Source organism: Taudactylus pleione, unplaced genomic scaffold (assembly GCF_031769625.1).
Source record: "Taudactylus pleione unplaced genomic scaffold, aTauple2 ptg000092l, whole genome shotgun sequence".
NCBI lineage: Eukaryota > Metazoa > Chordata > Amphibia > Anura > Myobatrachidae > Taudactylus > Taudactylus pleione.
The window spans coordinates 7,640,640-7,660,654 of NW_028284494.1; the positions used below are offsets into that span (position 1 = coordinate 7,640,640).

Consider the following 20,015-nt stretch of genomic DNA (forward strand, 5'->3'; position numbering starts at 1 on the left):
TTGGTGCGAGACCCGGAGCGTTGGAGCGCCCGTCACTAGCCGGGTCTCGCGCATGCGCACGTCGGAGCCGGCTCCGGCGTGCACATGCGCAGTGGCAAAACATCGACTCGCTCAGGCCCTCAGTTCCATAAACAGCTAGTACAATATATTTCTAAGTTACATATAATGCATGCAAAATCATCAGTTATTATGTGAATTGTATTCAGTATGTGAGCCACCAAATGACCAACAGTAGTTTACAAATCAAATCCGGAACATTTTCACATTCCCTATTTTCCAAGTACAAAACACAATAAAGACAGCATAGCAATAAGAAAATAGTATTGTATCTGTAGTTATTTCTTTATTTGTTTATTAATCCATTTCACATATTCTTTAGTGAGACGCGTGTAGACATCTGCTCCATTGGGAGTTCCACACAGTATTGATCCAAAAGAAATGATACCTTTTTGGAATCCTCCACAAATTAGCGGCCCACCAACATCACCCTGGAATGAACAGATTCTTATTAATCACTAATATATTTTATTATATTACCAATGCTTACAGTTTGGCACATCTGTTAAATTGCATATTTATGCAAATGAGGCTTGCCGGATCCGTACCTAGAAATAAATATTGCTTCTAACTCTTTGCCGGTATTGGTTCTTAAATTCTTATCGACGCCCATATCTTGGCAGAAGACATTGGATAAATGTAATATTTTTATCATTTTGTATTACCACGATACGTGGTCATATGAAATTTTATTTGATAGGGCAAAATTCACAATGCTGGTAAATATGCCACTATGGGGCTTATTCATCATACCTAAAATGGCCTGTTAACCATGTCATCTTCAGGGGTCTGAACAGGACCACCTAATATTCAGCAAACTCTGAAAACTGAAAGTTTTCGGAGTTTGCCTGCGAGAACAAGCCTGCGAGAACAATTTTCCTATGAGAAGAAGCTCTGGGGATGCAAAGTGGGATCCCTCTGCCGGCTCCTCACTGACTCCCTGGTGGCTTTGTGTAGATGCGGCAATGGGGGACAGGAAAGTAACGCAGCTACTTCCATAGCTGCGTTATATCAAACGGGCGAAGATGAATAGGGGCCTTAATGAGAAGAAGTCACCATAACTGCTGCCTATTCAGTCTGTTACTTTCAGGAAATAATAATAATTGTACTTTCAAATCCATATACAGTAGCGGCTGCATTCAATTAATTTCATTTTGAGATTTGATTAAAAATGTAGGGTTCTGAGTACTAAAGAGATTGGGAAAAACAGAGGTAAGTGATTTTATGTCAGCACATACCTACGCTTACATGGTCCCTCCCCATTGAGATCCCTGAGGTGAGGTATAAGTTGGTGGTGCAGGGGGCGTGGCATGAACTGTGTAATTGCAGACCTGCCCCCACACCCACTATGCAGTGCCGCTATTTGTGTCATTGCGCAGCTGGGGGCAGGGCCATGATGACACATTTAGCTGTGACTGGCACCATCAAGCCCCCAAACATTGTAGTCTGTATGCAGACTTTCCTCAGGGGTTATTTGCCTTCAGGCTGGACATTTATAGGGACTTAAAATGCTGCAATAATAAGTTCCCCGCACCCTAACCCTAACCTCCCACTCTAGTGCCTAACCCTAACCCCCCGTTCCCCAAGCCTAACCCTAACCTTGCCCTGGGGGAGGGGGGGTGCCTAACCCTAAGTCCCCCCCGGGGATCCCTAAACCTATCCCCCACATCCCCGGGCTGAGTGTATACTTACCCGGCAGAGAGGATGATCAGTCTGGCGTCCTTGGAGTTCCGGCATCGGTATTTCGACGCCTGTGTTAAATCCCTTCCCGGGACTACACTGTGGGGTTTGAGACAGGCGGCTGCTCATAACTACATCCCCTCTCTACATGACTGAGTAAATTTGGATGGTTTTATTTCTGAAGTATCTTCTTGTCAGGTGCATGACCCTCCCCCCCTTCATAACCCCCCACAAAAAAAATTTATATAAAAAAGAAACCAAAGAAACCAAAATAAACAACAATATTGTAGTATATTTCAGACAGGTATTGATTCCTGATAATAGATTTGTGCTCCAATTACCTTTGAACAGGGGTGGATTGGCCGTTATATTTTGCAGTCTAAATCCCGGTGGGCCGATTGGTTGTGGGGACGCTTTTCAATTGTGGCACCGCCCCCCAAATCGCGTCACCCGGCTCATGTAAAATACAGTGTTACACAGGCAGCCAGGCTGCCTGTCAGTGCCTGCCCATGGCTAAGCCTCTCGCGAGAAAAGAAGCCAAGCTATTAAAGCCACACCCAGCATGCCATCTGTGTCACATGCCGCAGTGCCATCGAGGGCACACCAGCAGGCGCGGGACCGTGGGTGACCGTGACGGGTAAATTGCGGGACAAGGGGGCCGCACAGGCAGTCTGTCAGCCCGATTGTCTCCTCTCCACTCTCCGCTCCCCAGGCTGTAAAGTGTGGAGCTTAATTTCACAGCCTGGCAGGCTCTGACTCTGAAGTTAACCTCACAGCCTGGGGAGGGGGCAGAGTGGAGAGGAGACAATTGGGCTGGCTGCAGTCAGTACCTGGTAGTAGCAGTGGTAGGCTAGCCACCAGAGGGTCAGCAGGAAAACCTGGGCTGGGGGTTTATTTAAAATTAAAATTCATGAGATCATCCCCGGCCAGAGAAGAACGATGCCAATGACAACGGGGCTGGGCTGGCTGCTTTGGGGCTGGGACTGGGAGACCTACAGAAGCAGCACTGCATGTCAGGTGACATGACAGGTCGGGGCTGGGCTGATCATAGGAAGATGGGGTCTGAGAGAACTATAAATATTGCTCATCTGTATCAGGGGGGATGTCTGGGGTGGGGGCACTCGGGGGGAATGATTAATGATGATCTGAAGGGGGGGTTATTCTGTACTTATTAGAGATGATCTGTCTGTGGTGGGGGAGGGTCAGAGGGAGAGGGACATGATGATCTGTCTAAGGGGGAAGGGGGATTTGCTGAACTAGGGGGATATGATCTGTCTGTGGGGGAGGGGGATCTGCTATACTAGGGGGAGATCATTTTGCGCTAAAGGGAGATGATATGTCTGTGGGGGAGGGGGCTATTCTGTGCTAGGGCAGGAAGATGGTGCTGGGAAGACGCAGGATAATGCCACTGGGGAGACGGGGAGCGTGGCTTGCGGACATGGCATTTCACATTAGGCCACACCCCTTGACACCATGCCACACCCACTTTTATGGGCACGCACCCCAGGCGTGTGCACATAGGGCCACTTTCACAGTTTTTTCCAGGGCCACTTTAAATTCCCATTCCGCCCCTGCCTTTGGAATGGTATTAAGCTGCTTGAGAAATAAAATGTACCCTGGGGCTGCTGCTCCTAGTGACACTGTTCTGGGGATAATTATGTGGGATTATTGATTGGTAGGAGACCCCTCTTGACCAGAGAATCTACAACCAGATCTCAGACAAGCTTTTTAACTGTTTTATCCATGTATGGGCATTTTATATCATTGTAAAAATAAATAATCTTTGTTTCTAATACTACTCTATGGTACTTTTTTTTCTACATGTAGAGGTACACCGATATCCCGACAGTAAATGGGGTACCGACACCGGCATCACAAAGCAGCAGAATCCTGATTGTCCGGATGGGTATGTAGCGGCAAAGTCCCTGGAGAAGGGGGGGTTAGGTTTAGGCACCTCTGTGGGGCGGGTTAGGGTTAGGCACCTCCCGGGAGGTTTAGGGTTAGGCTAGGGGAAAGGGGGGTTAGGGTTAGGCACCACTGTGGAGAGGTTAGGTTTAGGCACCCCCACGGGAAGGTTCGGTTTAGGGTGCGGGGAAGGGGGTTAGGTTTAGGCACCACTACGGGGGGGTTAGGGTTAGGCACCCCCTAGGGAGGTTAGGGTTAGGCACCGCCAATGGAGGGTTAGGGGGGTAGGGTTAGGTTAGCCTACTTACCCACCACTGCCGGAATTCTGATCCACCCAGCCTTCCGCTGTCGGGATTTCAGCCGGCGGAATCATACCGATTCCGTCTGGAACATACTACACTAGTTGTTTTTTTTCTGTTTCCGTTTCTCTCCCTCTCTCTCTCATTGATAAGGTGGTAGTGACATCAGATTATCTAAGGTCATTTATTTCACAGTGTATTGATCTGATACTCACATTACAAAAGCCCCTAGCTGCTTCTTTCCCGCTGGTGCACATCATGTCCTTAGTGATTCTCACTGTTGGCCTCCACTGTGCGGCACATACCTTCCTGTCCAGGACGGTCACTCTGGCCTCCATTAGCTTGTCTGACGTGCCAGGTTTTTTGTTATCATTTCCCCCCCATCCGATTATATCACAGACACTGCCGGGCTTAGCATCAGTACATTTCTCAGGAAACAGAACAGTTTTCACAGATTTCGTTAAGTTCGCTTTAGCCGACAGCTGTAAAAGGAAAAGCAAATTTACATTAGGTATTTAATCTAACGCAACAAGCCTTATCAAATCATGAGATATTGGTGGCTTGAATTTAATGGTATATAGTGTGAAAATATACCATCATTCATAGACCGCCCTTTCATTCATCTATTGCTACCTACAAAATGGTTGAACAATTATTATTAATTCCATATTATTATTACATTTACAATTATTATTAATTATGTATTAATATGATATTTACAATTATTATTATTAAAGTTAGACATTTTATATTTGGGGTCCCCACTTTCTGAGGATTGCCCTGGGCTGACCAGTTTGGGCTGTTTAATGCTTTGTCAGGGGGACCCCACACTTTGTGTCTCCCTGTAATGGCAACACCACCTCTGCAGGTTCAGTCCAGTTCTGGTTATAGGAATATAGAGAGAACACCGCACCAGTTCCCCCCCCCGATTTTCCTGTACCACAACGGGCTCAGAGGACCAGGGCTGGTTATGCTTTTTTTTCGTGGGGTGGGGGACCACTCTGATTTTTATTCCAATCTTTAACCCTTTCTTTACACTACACACAGAAGCACTGCACCGATTAGACTGATCTGTGCAGTACCTCGGCACAACACGCAGCTCACAGGCACTTCTATTCATTTCTTCTACTCCATGTTCTATTGTGTTTTTAACATGATTCTTAGTAAATACATGAGTTGTATTTCTGTCTATGAAAAGTACTCATGTGTGGTTCCATGGTCTATTGACTTCTATTTGCGTGTTTTGTCATCTACTTCAGTGAGGAATTGTGTTTTGCACTCGTGTTTGCTTTAAGTAAATCTCCAAGTTGCAAAATCAGGGAAAACTCGCACGGAAATGAAATCTCAGCAAGACATAATTCTTAGGTAATACTGTATACCCCCAAGTGTAACTCCTGGGACCTATTCATCATCAGGGGCCTGAGGTACTTTAGTATCCTCCTTACTGCCCCCCAGCATACACTCCGGTACGGGGATAGGATAGCTGCTCCGGAAAGCTGCTGTCCCCATGATTAGTTACGCAGTTAGAGAAGTAGCTGTGTTACTTTCCTTTCCCCAAGGCCGCCTTCTGTGGTCACGCATGCGCAAAGCCGCCGGAGAGTCAGTGAGCAGGTGGCGGAAAGTCAGAGAGGAGGCATGCGCAAAGCCGCCGGAGAGTCAGTGAGGAGGTGGCGGAAAGTCAGAGAGGAGGCGTGCGCAAAGCCGCCGGAGAGTCAGTGAGCAGTTGTTGGAAAGTCAGAGAGGAGGCATGCGCAAAGCCGCCGGAGAGTCAGTGAGGAGGTGGCGGGAAAGTCAGAGAGGAGGCATGCGCAAAGCCGCCGTAGAGTCAGTGAGCAGGTGGCGGAGGGATCCGCTCGGAGCGTGGCTACAGAACAAGCGCCATCTGACATTGGCGCATGTTCTCGCAGGGAAACTCGAAAACTTTCAGTTTTCAGGTTTTGCTGAATATGAGGTGGTCCTTCTCAGACCCCTGATGATGAATGGCCCGGTAACTTAAATATGTGGAAACTAGTGTTTCTGCATGGTTACTGGGCCATTTTAACGTATGATGAATAGGCCCCACTATTACTCTTACTGCCAGTCCATACTGTAGCATGACTATTGTACATCAGAGCAGTGAAACTCTCATATTAATATAAGAAGTTAGAACCAGGGAGGTAACTTACAGTTTATTGTATCCTTTAGTAATAAACTGAAAATATGATTATAAAGACTTATTGGCTTCTTACTTTCTTTCAAAATCTATTTAGTGGATTTTAAATTCAGTATTAGCAGTATTAGTATTAGCAGTATTAGTATTAGCAGCATTAGTATTAGCAGCATTAGTATTAGCAGTATTAGTATTAGCAGCATTAGTATTAGCAGTATTAGTATTAGCAGCATTAGTATTATAGTATACGAAGGCAGGATAAGCGTGAGTATAACTAAGAATACTATGTTTTTTGCTGTTTGGCTGTTGATGACAGCCTTGTTGCTGGGCAGATTATAAGGCTGTCTGGTCAGCTGGTTGGGTGAGCCAATGATATTGCTTGAAGGAGTGGTCAGATGATCAGTATATATTGGGCTGTGTGAGCATGGACAGCCTCTTGGTTCCTGGATCTTTGAAACACTATCAGGCTGAGTAGTTTTCCCTTTTTCTGTATAATCCTACTACCTTTTCATTCCCAGTTATTACCTTGCATCCCCCCCCCTTTTTCATATCTTCTCACTGGTTCATCCTTTTACTTACATACCCTGTATATGCTGGCCTGCAACCCCCCCCCCCCTCTGTTTCCTGTCCATGCATAGCCCGGCCATGCCATCCTGCCCCCCCCCCCTCCAACCGGGCTCATTAGCACACAAGCACCGCTCACCTGCACCAGGCATCCCCCTTTCCACCTCCACTTGTTTGGTCCCCCTTATGGCTGCAGGTCCCCTTCTCATCCCGAGTCAGCATGTGTCATTCCGCGCCAGTGGGAGCTCCCGCTTCCGCGCCTCCCGCTGGTGCACTGTTGTCTGCCCTCTAGCCCCCCCTCCCCCCTCCTTCTCCGGCGGGGGTGAGCGCTCCCGCGCCTCCTGCCGGTTCTCAGTCCCCGGCGGCGCTAGCGCCTCTATGCGCCACCGGGAGCTCCATCTCCATCCACTGGCGCTCCGGCGTCTGCCCTACAGCCCGCTTCACCTTACCACCGGCGGGGGTGAACGCTCCAGCGCCTCCCGCCGGTGCCCAGTCCCAGCACCACAGGTGCCTCCCTGCACCAGCTGTTCTTCCGCGTCTCCCACGGGCGCTCCTGGTCACCCCCTTTAGCCCCCCCCTTTCACCCCTCCGGCAGGGGCCACCTCTCCCTCACCTCCTGCCGGTTCACGGCCACCCCGCCGCGAGAGCGGCACCATCCTACCCGCCCCCCCCCGCTCGACAGATCCCCCTCGGTCTGGGGGGGGTCCCCCCTTAAATTTTCCTTCCAGCGCCCCCCTAAAATTTCCCTTCCAGCACCAGCCATCTTCTTTGCCCATGCGGCAGGCTCGGCGGCCATTTTTCTGTGGCGGCCATTTTTGTAGTCCCAACATTTAGCCTACAGCCTCTGCCTCTTCTTGCTGCGCCAGCAGCTTTAGTTGCACTCCTTTTTATTATCCCCTGCTACCTCCACTAGCCCTCTTCCCTCTCTCCCCCACCCCCCTTTCAATTTTTTTTTTTTTTCTTAGCTCCCTCACCCCCCCTCCCCCGGCCTCATATTCATTGTTTTCCTTTCTGTACCCCCCTCATGTGTCATTATTATCTGCTGCCCCTCCTTCCCTGGCTATCCTTCTGTACACCTTCATCCATGCCTCCTTATAATTTGTTTCTCTTATGGCTCCCTTCATCTTTTCTTTGGATCTGCTTCCTGTACCCCCATCTTCCCCTTTATCCACCATCCTCACCTCTGTTGGTCACATGTACCCTCCCTGCATACACCCCTGTCCTCCCCCCCCCCCCTCGTCTTGCACCCTCTTCTCCTGCTCACCTTTCTCCTTTAGTTACAGGTCGGCCTGGCTCTGTGGGTACCTCAAGATGATGCAGTAGTTCGTGCGGCTAATGTTCCAGTGCGGTGGCAAGTGATCCTGTGCGTGTTGAGACGGTCATGGCGGTCAAGCTGGTTATGGCGGTCGAGCTGGCGGCTCCGCCGCATTAAAACATCAAAGATGGCGCCTCGCAGAAGCATTGTAGAGGAGGTTCTGAGTCCACCGGGTGATGGCGAGTATGATTGTGTCACAAATTTTGTTATGACTCCAGTTTTTGTTTTTCTTCTAATGTTTGCCTGGCGCGCTCGCGTTAGATTGACAGGAGGGTTGCGCAAAGGTTAGACAGGGGGTTTAGGTGGTAATTACAGGGAGGCTTATGACGCAGTCCTGGGGGTTAGGAAACAAGGGGCTCCTCTGTGCCATGGCTATTTTTCGAACAGAGGGCGAAACACGGGTGGATTCATTATACATCTGTGTTGTGGTTACATGTTTGTCTAGTTTAGAAATTTGGCATGGGGGGATTTTATGCCCAAGGTGGGCGGAACCATGACGGTAGGGTGGTTATGCCTTTTGTGTACAAAGGGTGTTTCAATTTGTTTATAGGCACGCAGCAACGTCGACTTTCCTTGGTCACGGGGCTGCCTCCGCATTACCTCTTCGAAACGGGGTAATCCTGGTTTATTAAGGCATATTTTTCGCCAGTTATGATCCTCGATGTGTTGTAGGTTGGGCTCTCGTTTGCCCTCATGCCGCATTTGCGGAGGTGGCTCCTGTCCAAGGATAGCCTATGGGTATAGGTGGGTTTACCTCCTGACTCAGGGGTTAACTCCAAGGGAGCTAGTTGGGCTCAGTCACCATTTTGTTTGGCTGTCTTTCGCTGTGTAGCACAGGTAGTGCAGTGGTTAGCGTTCCTCCCTCCCAGCGAAGAGATTGTGGGTTCGGTTTCCACCTTGGTCTGATATCTTCCTGTGTTTGTTTTTCCTCCATGTATTCTTTTTCAATGCATGGGGTTTAAGTGGTATTCAGGTGAATGTTTGCCTTCGGGCGGTGCGGTTTCCGGCACCTATTTCGGGAAATCCATTTTTCTTACTTTCGCATGTTCAGGACGGCACTGACCAGGTCGGTGTAACACATCGTCCGTATTGATTTCTCTTCATGGGTGCGGGAAGGAGTGACGTCTGTTTGGACCTCCTCTTGGGGGCAGTCACCTTTTTTCCGTGTTTTGGGTGTTCCAGTTGCGCGTGATATGATTGTAGGTTTTGTGTCCTGTTGGTAGGTTGGAGAAGGAGATAGTCATGATTGTCGGTTATGGTTGTTTGGTAGGTTTTTGTAGCGTAGTGGGAAATGGATCACATATCACACTAGACATTTAAGGTTTTGAGCCTCAGTGGAAACATTTTAAAAATAAATAAATAAATAAATAAAATAAATAAATAATAATTATGTACGGGGTTTGTAAGTTGTTTGCTTAAAGGCGGCGGATTTATAGGTTTACACAGTTTGAACAAGCATTTCGTTGTTGGTCAAGTTTCTTGTTCAATTTGACGGTGAACTAATTTGTACTTCAGCGGCAATTTTTGCTGCAATTTGTTTACCAATGAGGCTGGCTGGCCAGGTTTTTTTTGGGTTTTTCAGTTTTAGGGAAATTTTTCAGCATGGTTTTTTACGATGCAGGTTTTTCGAGTATTTGTTGCTGTTGGAGCCGTTCCCAATTTTCATGGCCAAATTTGCTGGTTAGTGCATCTGAGGTTTAATTATTTTCTAATCTACTCAATAGGGTGCAGTTCATGCCATCTATGACCGAAACTCGGTCCTTTTGCGTTTGCGTTGTCATTTAGTTTTGTACGTTTAGTTTCAGAATATTATATTACTGATGTGAATTTCCAGATCTTCTCGTAAAGCGCTGCAGAATATGTGTGCACTATATAAATAACTGGTAGTAATAATAATAATAATAATTTCTACATACAAGTTGAGCTTCGTTTTCTTGTCCCAATGATACCAAGGAGGTAATCGTCTGCCTGGCAATTTTGGCGAGCTTATAGGCCCAGCCATCTACGGAGGGTAAGTTTTTCAATATTGCCTTTACTTCTTTGTTTGGAGCCATTCATAGCGGAGTGGCTCCAAAGCCTCTGCGGTGGCGGCGCCACCGGGGAGCTCATCTATTGTTGGCTTGAAGGTATTCATGTACATACCCAGTCAGTTATTACATGTTGGGTGAATGGTTTCCCCGTTCGCGTTGTCTCCCGGCGGTTTTTTGATGTACGTTTTTTTATGCGTTGCTTGTGGTTACGGACAGGTGACTTTCTGACGGGTGTGAGGCTTCGCTTTTGCATTGGAACTTTCCAACTGCTATTTTGGAGTGTTTCATTTCGTGGGGGTTTTTGTTTAAAGATATTGTTTTTCAGGGATTAGTGGTGCTTTGCAAGTTTTCATTGGGCAGTTCAGACCATAAAGGTGGGGGTGGATAGTTTCTTTTTCTCAACATACAGAGGTTCATTTGCCCGGTACGCCTTTCGGTGCATTACAGATGTGGCGCCCTGCTAGTGATCACAAGGAGAGTTTACAAGGAGGATATTAGGCCTCGCTTTTACATTTGAACTTTCCAGTGGCAATTTTGGAGTGTTTAGTTTCGTTAGGGATTTGGTTTAAGATATTGTCTTTCAGGAGATTAGTGGTGCTTTGCAAGTTCATTGGGCAGTTCAGACCATACAGGTGGGGGTGGATAGTTTCTTTTTCTCAACATACAGAGGTTCATTTGCCCGGTACGCCTCGCGGTGCATTACAGTTGGGCGTCCTGCTAGTGAATGCAAGGAGAGTTTACATGCCAATCTTACCCTGCATTTCTTCAGTTCACTTAGAGCACGAGGGTGGTGTACAGGCCAATTTTATCCTACGCACTACATTTTAGTTTTCTGCGGTTTTTGGTCATAGTTTTGATTGGGGCAGTTTCTATGCTTCAGTTTCTAGTACTTAATTTCTTCTAATTGGCGCAGCGATTGCGGTGGCATTTCCTGCAGAGTTTAGGGCGTGCAAATGGCTGCCTATGAGACATGTTCAGTTGCGACTAGAACGAGTTGCGCACCTGGCGACAACCTGAAACGTTGTTTACCAACCAATCGTTGAACGACTAGCATTCAACAATTGGGGGGTGGTGAAGGGATTTTTTAATTTTTCCTCCCGGGAGCCTTGATCCGGCCCAATTTGGTTCACGGGTAGGTTTTTTAGTTTTTCCCCTTCACCCGGGTTATTTGTTTCCCCTCTTATGCATCCCTGCTATTTAGTTGCTATGTGTTTTCTTAAAGTTGTGTCGGGATGGTTTGGGTTTGGTGCGATACTCATGGTACGGAACTTTGTTGCTCACTGGGATTGCAGCATTGACAATTGGGTTGTGAATGATGTGCGCGGTTTGATGTAGATTTTCGTGCTTGGTTTTCTTGTGTCCTCGGTGACTAAATAGGATGTGCCTGACTAGGAGGGTTGCCCGTCAGGGCAGCGATGTGCGACAGCAGAAAGGTGCGGGATGATCGTTCGTGGTGAGAGGTTTTGTTGGGCTTACGGACAAATGGGAGGATGTATGATCTGGCTGGTGCATAGTTTGACTTGGAGAGTGGTGTATAAGCATGGTGCATTAGACAGGACGAAGAAGAAGGTGAAGGTGTCAGAAGACTGTCATGCGGAGTCACTGGGTGGCTTGGTTGTGAGTCATAGCTTTTAGTTGGAGATTTAACTCGGTATTTTTCAATCCTGATTGAGGGCATCTTGATGACTTGGATTCAGTTTCTTTATTTAGGAATTCTTGTTTTGGGCTAGGTCGTGTTGGGTGGCGGGCCAGTTTCCTTTGGAGTCTGGCTTTGGCGGGAGTACGCTGCAGCTCAGTGGCTTTATGTGGCGTAAGATACGTTGTGGGGGCACTTGCCCTCGATGAACCTGGCGAATTTGTCCTGCTCCGCACGGGGGGACCCGGGCGCTTTTTGGTACGGAAGCGCCTCGGATTGGCCCAGGAGGGAAGTGGGACCCTCGCAGCGTTAGTGCGTCTAGAGGGGGGACGTGTCAGTCGTTCCCCGAGTATTTGAGCAAAGTAAAAGCTAGAACTGAGTCTGCAGCGTCTCTTTGCCACCCTGGTTAGGTTAATTCATTATAAATAAAAGCTGTGACCTTTTTTAGCCAAGCTCTTGTTGTCTGTGTCGTTATTTATTAGTTTAAGTTAAGTAAGCTATACAAGGTTGTTAAGGGTTAGAAGCAATAAACCAATGTATTTCTTAGCAGCATTAGCATTAGCAGTATTAGTATTAGCAGCATTAGTATTAGCAGCATTAGTATTAGCAGCATTAGCATTAGCAGCATTAGCATTAGCAGCATTAGTATTAGCAGCATTAGTATTAGCAGCATTAGTATTAGCAGCATTAGTATTAGCAGCACTAGTATTAGCAGCATTAGTATTAGCAGTATTAGTATTAGCAGCATTAGTATAAGCAGCATTAGTATTAGCAGCATTAGTATTAGCAGCATTAGTATTAGCAGTATTAGTATTAGCAGCATTAGTATTAGCAGCATTAGTATTAGCAGTATTAGTATTAGCAGTATTAGTATTAGCAGCACCTTTGTGTGTCTATTTGTTTGTTTGTTTGTCTAAGATATTGTTTAATGTTTGATTGCATATATGTGTATGACGTGTGTTTATTGATGATGGAGATGTAACAGGTGTAAATGAAATACTCCTTATGAGAGTCACAGGGCCTGAACGCACGTTAGCAGACGCACGCACCCATCGGCTGCGAGAATATACTAATTAATGCATACGCACGGAGACCGCAGCACAAGATGCAGACGCTCAGCCCCATACTAAGCCGCCCATCTCCCTTTACTTACAGCCTCAGCACGCAAGATAGCATAAACATCGGTAACATCGAGAACCATTGGAGCCATTAGCATAATAGTGGTTGACCTGACGCAGGATTATGGCCGCTTCCTGTGTACACCTTACTGTATGGCTGCATATGTCACCGCACTGCCTTAATTATGCATGCCCCTATAACGGCGTTATAACGCCTGCGTTCCCTTGACCACCCCCCGTCACCACCCACAAACGGCACTTCCTGTCAATCAATTTAAAAAGGGTCTGCAAACACACAGCGTGTAGTCTGTGTACCATAACCCTTTTGCACTGACTAGATTGCACACGCACAGGGCACTGCATACGCATGCGCAGTGCAAAAACATTAGCCAAAAGCGTGCGTTCTCTCCCTTGCGTTCCTTGCTGATTTAGGCCCCCTGTGCTCTCTATCCTCTGCATGTTGTAACCTATGTCAGGTTTACTCCTTTAGGGAGTTTTCGGTACAGCACAGATCAACGCATACAGACCACACTTGCCGACATTCTGGCTGCCCCTTCCTGGATCGGGTATCTAGGTCGCCACAGCAGGGGGCGTGATGTGGCATATGGGGGCGTGACCATATGCCATTACCCGGCAGTGAGGGTGGAGCATGACCACACGATCATGTCATCGTGGCCCTGTCACCACTGCAAAATGCAGAGATTGCCGGCATTGTGAAGCAGAGGGCGGGGCTACGAAAACATGATTCAGCACGAATCACGTCATTGCCCCCCTGTGCTTCGGGTGTGTGTATGTGGGGGTGCAGGGGTATGCGGGCAGGTGGCGGCCAGCCGGGAGACTTGCCCACTTTTCTGGTAGGCCTGGAGCGCCACCTGATTTTTGGAAGCCTCCCGGCCGTTCCTGGAGGGTAGGCAAGTATGATACAGTCCCACATTAAAGTCTGACTGTGGTATGGAGGAAATCTACTTAACTCCCCAGATGACTGGGAAGCAAGTGGACTTTACCTAAGTGCAGCATTGTGTATGGGACCCGCACCCACACCCCTGCACACAGCCCTTAGTGGCTCGTTCGGTTAATTCAAGCTACCAAATATCCGCAGCAGGTCCCATACCATAATTGGGCCATGTAGGGGGTCCTCACAACTACACCAAAACACTGTGACACTCATTAATAAAGAAAGAGTATATCATTTACACTTCCTATGTCAATAAACACACACCATACACATATATGCAATCTTCCTGAACAACATCTGATACCATAAGTAGACACACCAAGGTGCTAGAGCTTCAACAACTGTTTATCATTGTTATATTACTAAGAGACTGGATGTCTGCAGTTGAATTTGCTCCCGATACACTTGTATATTGCCCTAAGCACTGGATCGTAACACTCCCCTTGTATGTCCTTGTGTCATGCTTTATGTACACCCTGTTTTCCCTACTGTCCGGCACTTGGCACATTTTGGTACACTATAAACAAACATACAATATTAATTGATGTACATCTTCCTGGAAAATGAAACAAAAACAACCAAATATGCTCTATAAAGGCACACATGATTCCATGTAGTAGATAATAAATTGGGAATTTACCTTTAAAAGCAGGAGATTATTAATGTGTTTTTCTTTATTACATTTTGGATGTGGAATTGCTTGTATAACTGTGAAATGCTGTCTTTGGCTGTTTTTGGTATTCTTTATAGAGTGAACACCGAGGTCAACAGTAGTTGTCTTATCCCTACAAACACAAAAGAAAACTGTCTAATATACAGTATGCACAGACATTTCCTTTCCAGGCCTGTAGTGACATCATAGGGAACAAGTTAGCCACGTTAGCGTTGGGTGCCTTAGCGCTGCAAAGTGAATACTTTAAAATAATACAAAACAGTTAAATGAACATGAGGTTAGAGCATATGCAAAGCACTGGCAAATGCAATATTCATTTTCCAAAGTAATATAAAGAATGAAAATTTCCCAAAAGCATACTGTAATAAACTGCATAATACATTTATTTATAATGAGATATGTACCTTACATGCAAAGTTCCATGTTTTGCAGCATAGATGTCAAAACCTAACAACATGAGCATTACAGCAATGTACATCAGACATAGTAACTGTCTATTCAAATACCTGCATATAGGAAATATACCAGCACAGCTGAAACACCTCCCTATAGTCAGGACTTCAACATGGGTACTCAAGAAGATCCTGCAGTGCAAGGAATTCCCAAAGATGTTCGCTCAGAAGGAGCTTGGACCAGCTTTATCGCGGTGGCTCGCAGCTTCCTGGGCAACCACAAGGCTGAAAACTATTCAGAGTTAGTTGAGACTTTGTTGAGGAACTTCGGCACAATGAGGTCCCTCAAAGTCCATATTCTAGATGCTCATCTTGAGAAATTCAAGCAGAACATGGGAGCGTACTCAGAGGACCAAGGCGAGTGCTTTCTGGAGTTTGAGCCGAAGTTCCTCAACAAAGTCTCAACCAACTCTGAATAGTTTTCAGCCTTGTGGTTGCCCAGGAAGCTGCGAGCCACCGCGATAAAGCTGGTCCAAGCTCCTTCTGAGCGAACTGCAGGATCTTCTTGATCTGTGGTCCCATAAAAATACTGGCTTTGACCTTTGCCTCAGATAGCTTAAGGAAGAAGTACTTGAAGGCTGCTAAATCTTTATCTAGAGCTCTAACAAATTGTTTCATGAGGCTCAACTCAATGTGTAGTGGCGGCATCAGCACCTTCCAGGAATCCATAAATGGCTCCCACTTGATGTTATTCGTCCCCACACAGAACTCTGTCCACAGTGGCCAGTGTTCTCTGTTGTAGTTGCCCTTGGTGTCCCTGCTGTCCCAAAGGCAAAGGAAACTGGTAAACGTGGTAAAACCGCCTTGGAAACCCATTATGAATCCCACCATGTTGAAATAAGAACATCTCTGACCAGGTCTCGAAAGCATAGTTTGAGGGAAATAATTGTCATTTTCTATACTCTTGGGCCAAAGGCACTTAGGAAGTTACACTTCAAACGCAAGGACAAACAAAAAAATTAAAATTTGTTACATTGGACCTGATTCGCTACGATCGGTCCAGCGTCCTGTCGGGGGCCCGGCGTCAGGATTAACATAGACGTTGGCATTTCGATGCCTATATTAAATCCCCTGCAGGGTTGTAGTATCGGGATTGAGACCGGCCGCCATGCGGCAACCGGTCTCATAACTACATCCCCTTGCACAAGCCCTGACCTTATTCAGAAATTGCTAATATCCACGCATGCTATCAGTGCTATGGCTGCTTAATTTATGCACGCCCCTGCAACGGCGTTCGCCTGACCACCCCCCCCCGTCACCACCCACCACAACGGCACTTACTGTCAATCACTGCTGTGGGTATGCAATTGCAATTTTGTTTGCAATTGTCAGTTTGCGCAAGCGCACTGCGATGTATATGCAGAACACAACAATTGACCGATTGCGTGAGTCTTTGCAACTGCGTTCCTTGCTGAATCAGACCCATAGTGATAATCAGATATCAATGACCAAGTTAGATACTACATATAACCTAGATATGTAAGTCTAAGGCAAAACATGCTCCATGGTGATCACCAGAGCAATGGTATTAAGCTTTTCCAGATGATATACTGTCACTGAATCCATTAGTTATAATAATTGAATATAATTCCAACATATGTTCTGGGGACTTAAGATCTGAGGAAAGTGCTGGAGTCAAAAGTCCAATTTCATTGCAGCCCGGACCAGCAGGGAATTTATCCTCACTGAGGAAACTATTACAGAGGACATTCACCTCTCATCCTAACATTGCTGTAATGTGGGGACAGCTCACTATCATCATGAGAGCCAACAGAATTGTCGCACCTTAAACCTAACCATCCCGGGGGGGGGGTGCCTAGCCCTAACCTCCCCCCAGGGATGCCTGATCCTAACCCTCCCCCTTAGGGGTGCCTAACCCTACCCCCCCAAACCCCCAAACCTAACCCTAACCCCGTTACGCTCCCTAAACCTAACCCTCCCCCCACGGCTAACGCTAAGGGCGCCCCGGACTTACCTCATTCGGGCTGGCGTTCTGGTGTCGGGATTAAGATAGGTGTCAGTATTTCGACGCCTATCTTAAGTCCCTTGTCGGGATTTCCTTGTCAGTATTAACTACATCCCAAAGGAAGTATGGAGGTAAGAGTGGAAAATCTACTAGTCTTTTCCCCATATTTGCCTAAGTACATAGACGCCAATATGCTTATACATCTGAATAATTGTAAAAAGGTCATCAGCTAATTTTTCTTTAAGGAGCTTTGAGAGAAAAGTGTTATTTTTGTTTGACTGCTGGTATCTGATCTTGTGTTTTCACACCTGTAACAGGAAAAGTCTCACTTCTAACTCAGGATGTTTCATATCAGCACATTTTCACCATTTTTGTTTTAAATGTACAAATGGGGAACATTATCACAGTTCCTGTAACTGCTGTCCACACACTATACACCTCTTATCTCAGCATATTCCAGCTCATTAATGGTTAATGGATTACTGAATACAAAACATGAGTGATTTGCTGTAGGATTACCTTTATTCTGTATAAGTCTATATATTAGCCGCCAGCAGCCTTAGGACATCACAGAGCTGTATATTTGTTTATGACATACAGTATATGCAGCCCTGCCAGTCACATGAAGAATCTGTACGTTTAAACCACCAGGAGCTGGATGGGCTAGGGCCAGGGTGGCATTTATTGAGTGGCTGTGGCAGGTTTTTTTAAAATCATTGTTTAAAGAAATGTACTGTACTGAGGGCCTGATTCAGACCCGCTCACAAGCACTATGCGCTCGCAAGCGGGTCGATTGGCGGGCAGTGCGCACATGCCGCATGCGCACTGCGCGTGCGCAAGCCCTGGAGCGAGAGAGAAAGTCTCTCGCTCCAAGGCTCACTACAAACAAAATGCTGATCGACAGCTCTCCCCGTTTTGTAGGCGGGTCAGGGGGGGGGGTGGCTGGCCAAATGGAGGCGTTCCCATCACGAGTGATGTCAGTAGTGAGCTTCTGGATCTATTAGAGCCGGAAGCTCACTGGGGCTTGCGGTAGATGAGACCCTACCACAAGGGTCTTGTCGCAAGCCCCGATGGTTGGCAGTCCGGCATTGAAGGGATGCAGATGCTAAGGGGATGGGGGGGGGGGGCTGGTCTCCCTTCTGAGACTCCTGCTTCGCTATCTTTCTAGAAAAGAGCACATTTTCAAACATATGCTGAGCTGTCTACACTTCAAGTGAGGGGTGTGTGGCTACACCTGGTAGGGGCTTTGTGCAGAAGCTGCCCATTGTACAGAAACGGGCACAGTGTGGCCATGCCATGGTGCACTGACAGGCTCACAGATAGACCTGCCTATTTTGTTCCGCGCCTCACCCTCTCGGCACCTCTAATGCAGAGTTGTTGGCAAAATGGACATAAAAAAGTATTCTTAAAATAAGCATGGAAAAATAATATACGTCTGCCTGTGAGAAGAGCCGTACACAACATGAGATGCATTAGTCCTTACATTGGCAGCATATGCGTTTGATTTAAGACAAGTTATCATCATCACAGTGTATTTGTGCCTGTACTGTAGCTGGTGCAAATTCCTACTAACGTGTATACAGTATGTATGGTTCTACTACAGGTCTTCATGAGCCGATTTTGCATACACACTTCCTTACTATACCAAAACTACATTAGTGCTCCTCTTTTATCATGCAAGCCTGCATAGACGCAAATGCTTACACCCATTTCATGCAGTATACTGTACACTATGCAAACTCGTATCTTGCAAACGGCATCAGGCCGTATTATAGGCCCAACCCATATACGACGAGAGACATACATTTCCAAAATAGACACTGATCTCTCTCTCTCCATCAAACTCACAGAGACATATACACGTGTTGACCATTGTAAGTGAATCCAGATCACACATATACAGTATAATAATTGAGATGTTACTCACACTATACAATCAGCTGATGTTAATACCCAGTTGGGTTTGATCAGTGTTCCTCCACAAAATGCTTTTCCAGCTGTTCTCACTAGAGCCATGTACGGCCTGGAGTGAGGAACCACTTCCTTCCCTCCTATAATTTCTGCAGTATCACCTGGAAATCACATATTTCTGTTGTAAATCAATATGAAAATGAGGATTGTAACCCTGTTCAATGCTTATAATGTGTTTTCAATATAGCAATTCAGTAAATGTGTCTGGGAGACTTTTGACAAATTTAGAAAGCATAGTAAAGTGAATAAAACCCTCTTTCTTCTATTTCTTTATATAATGTACAGTGGGCCTGATTCAGACCCGCTCGTGAGTGCATAGCGCTCGCAAGCGGGTCGATAGTGGGGTACTGCTTACGCACGCAGCACACCGCATGCATGCGCAAGCCACAGAGCGAGAGAGAAATTCTCTCGCTCCGGGGTTTGCTACAAACGGGGCAGCTGTCGATGTTGATCAACAGCTTGCCCCGTTTTGTAGGCGGGGAGGGAGGGTGGCTACAGAAACGGAGGCATTCCCGAAGGAACACCTGCCGTTTGTGGGAGGCACCACTGACATCACTAGTGATGTCAGTGGAGAGCTTCCTGCTCTGTTAGAGCAGGAAGGTCTCTGGGGCTTGCGACGGGCGAGACCCTACCACAAGGGTCTCGTCGCAAACCCCGATGTTCGCGATGGTCGCGACCATCACCTGGCCATTCGCAAAAGCTGTGGGTGGCAGACTTAAAAAAAAAAGTGGAAGCCCTGATTCAGAACGAGCGCTCTCAAAGAGCGTCCGGCTCTGAATCAGGCCCAGTATTCCTTGTATTGTTATTTTTGATCAATATATCCCTCCTTTTCTTACACATTCTTGAATATGCTGGTGATATAAAAAGTATAATAGTAGTAGAAGTAATAGCAGTACTATTACTATACTAATACTACTACTAATACTACTACTAATACTAATAGCTTCATAAAATGAAGTTGGAACCATTGTTATTTTCAGTGATTAAATTGAGTTCTTGTAATTTCAGGAAACACAAAATACACTGAGGATAACATTCTACTCAACAGAGCACCAACATCATTTGTTGAGATAGTATTTCAGATTTTAAGTGTATATAATGTATATAATCAATGACTAATGTCACTAGTATGTCCGAAGCAATAGATGTAATAGAGATACTTACAATTTTGGATCTGCAACATTATTGCTACAACTAATGGAATCCTTAGTAGGCTCATGTTGCTCAGTTGCCTGCCCCTTGTAA

The 20,015-nt window shown here is 46.4% G+C and overlaps 1 protein-coding gene across 1 annotated transcript; it reads right to left on the reverse strand.

The window, feature by feature from the left end:
- Positions 1–335: 335 nt before the first annotated feature.
- On the reverse strand, positions 336–19,989 carry LOC148527156 (granzyme A-like). The gene is made up of 5 exons (XM_088469450.1): positions 19,935–19,989; positions 18,727–18,871; positions 14,349–14,493; positions 4,157–4,423; positions 336–488 (listed from the first exon to the last, which is right to left on the reverse strand). Exons 1-5 carry the CDS (start codon positions 19,987–19,989, stop codon positions 336–338), a joined length of 765 nt encoding a protein of 254 aa, XP_088325576.1.
- Positions 19,990–20,015: the final 26 nt, after the last annotated feature.

Excerpts from the sequence above, each read along its gene's own strand:
- LOC148527156 (XM_088469450.1), bottom strand. The coding sequence starts at position 19,989 with ATGAGCCTACTAAGGATTCCATTAGTTGTAGCAATAATGTTGCAGATC. Across the intron at positions 4,424-14,348 it reads ATAATCTCCTGCTTTTAAAG|CTGTCGGCTAAAGCGAACTT; the intron begins GTAAATTCCCAA and ends TTCCTTTTACAG. Across the intron at positions 489-4,156 it reads CAGCTAGGGGCTTTTGTAAT|GGTGATGTTGGTGGGCCGCT; the intron begins GTGAGTATCAGA and ends TGTTCATTCCAG.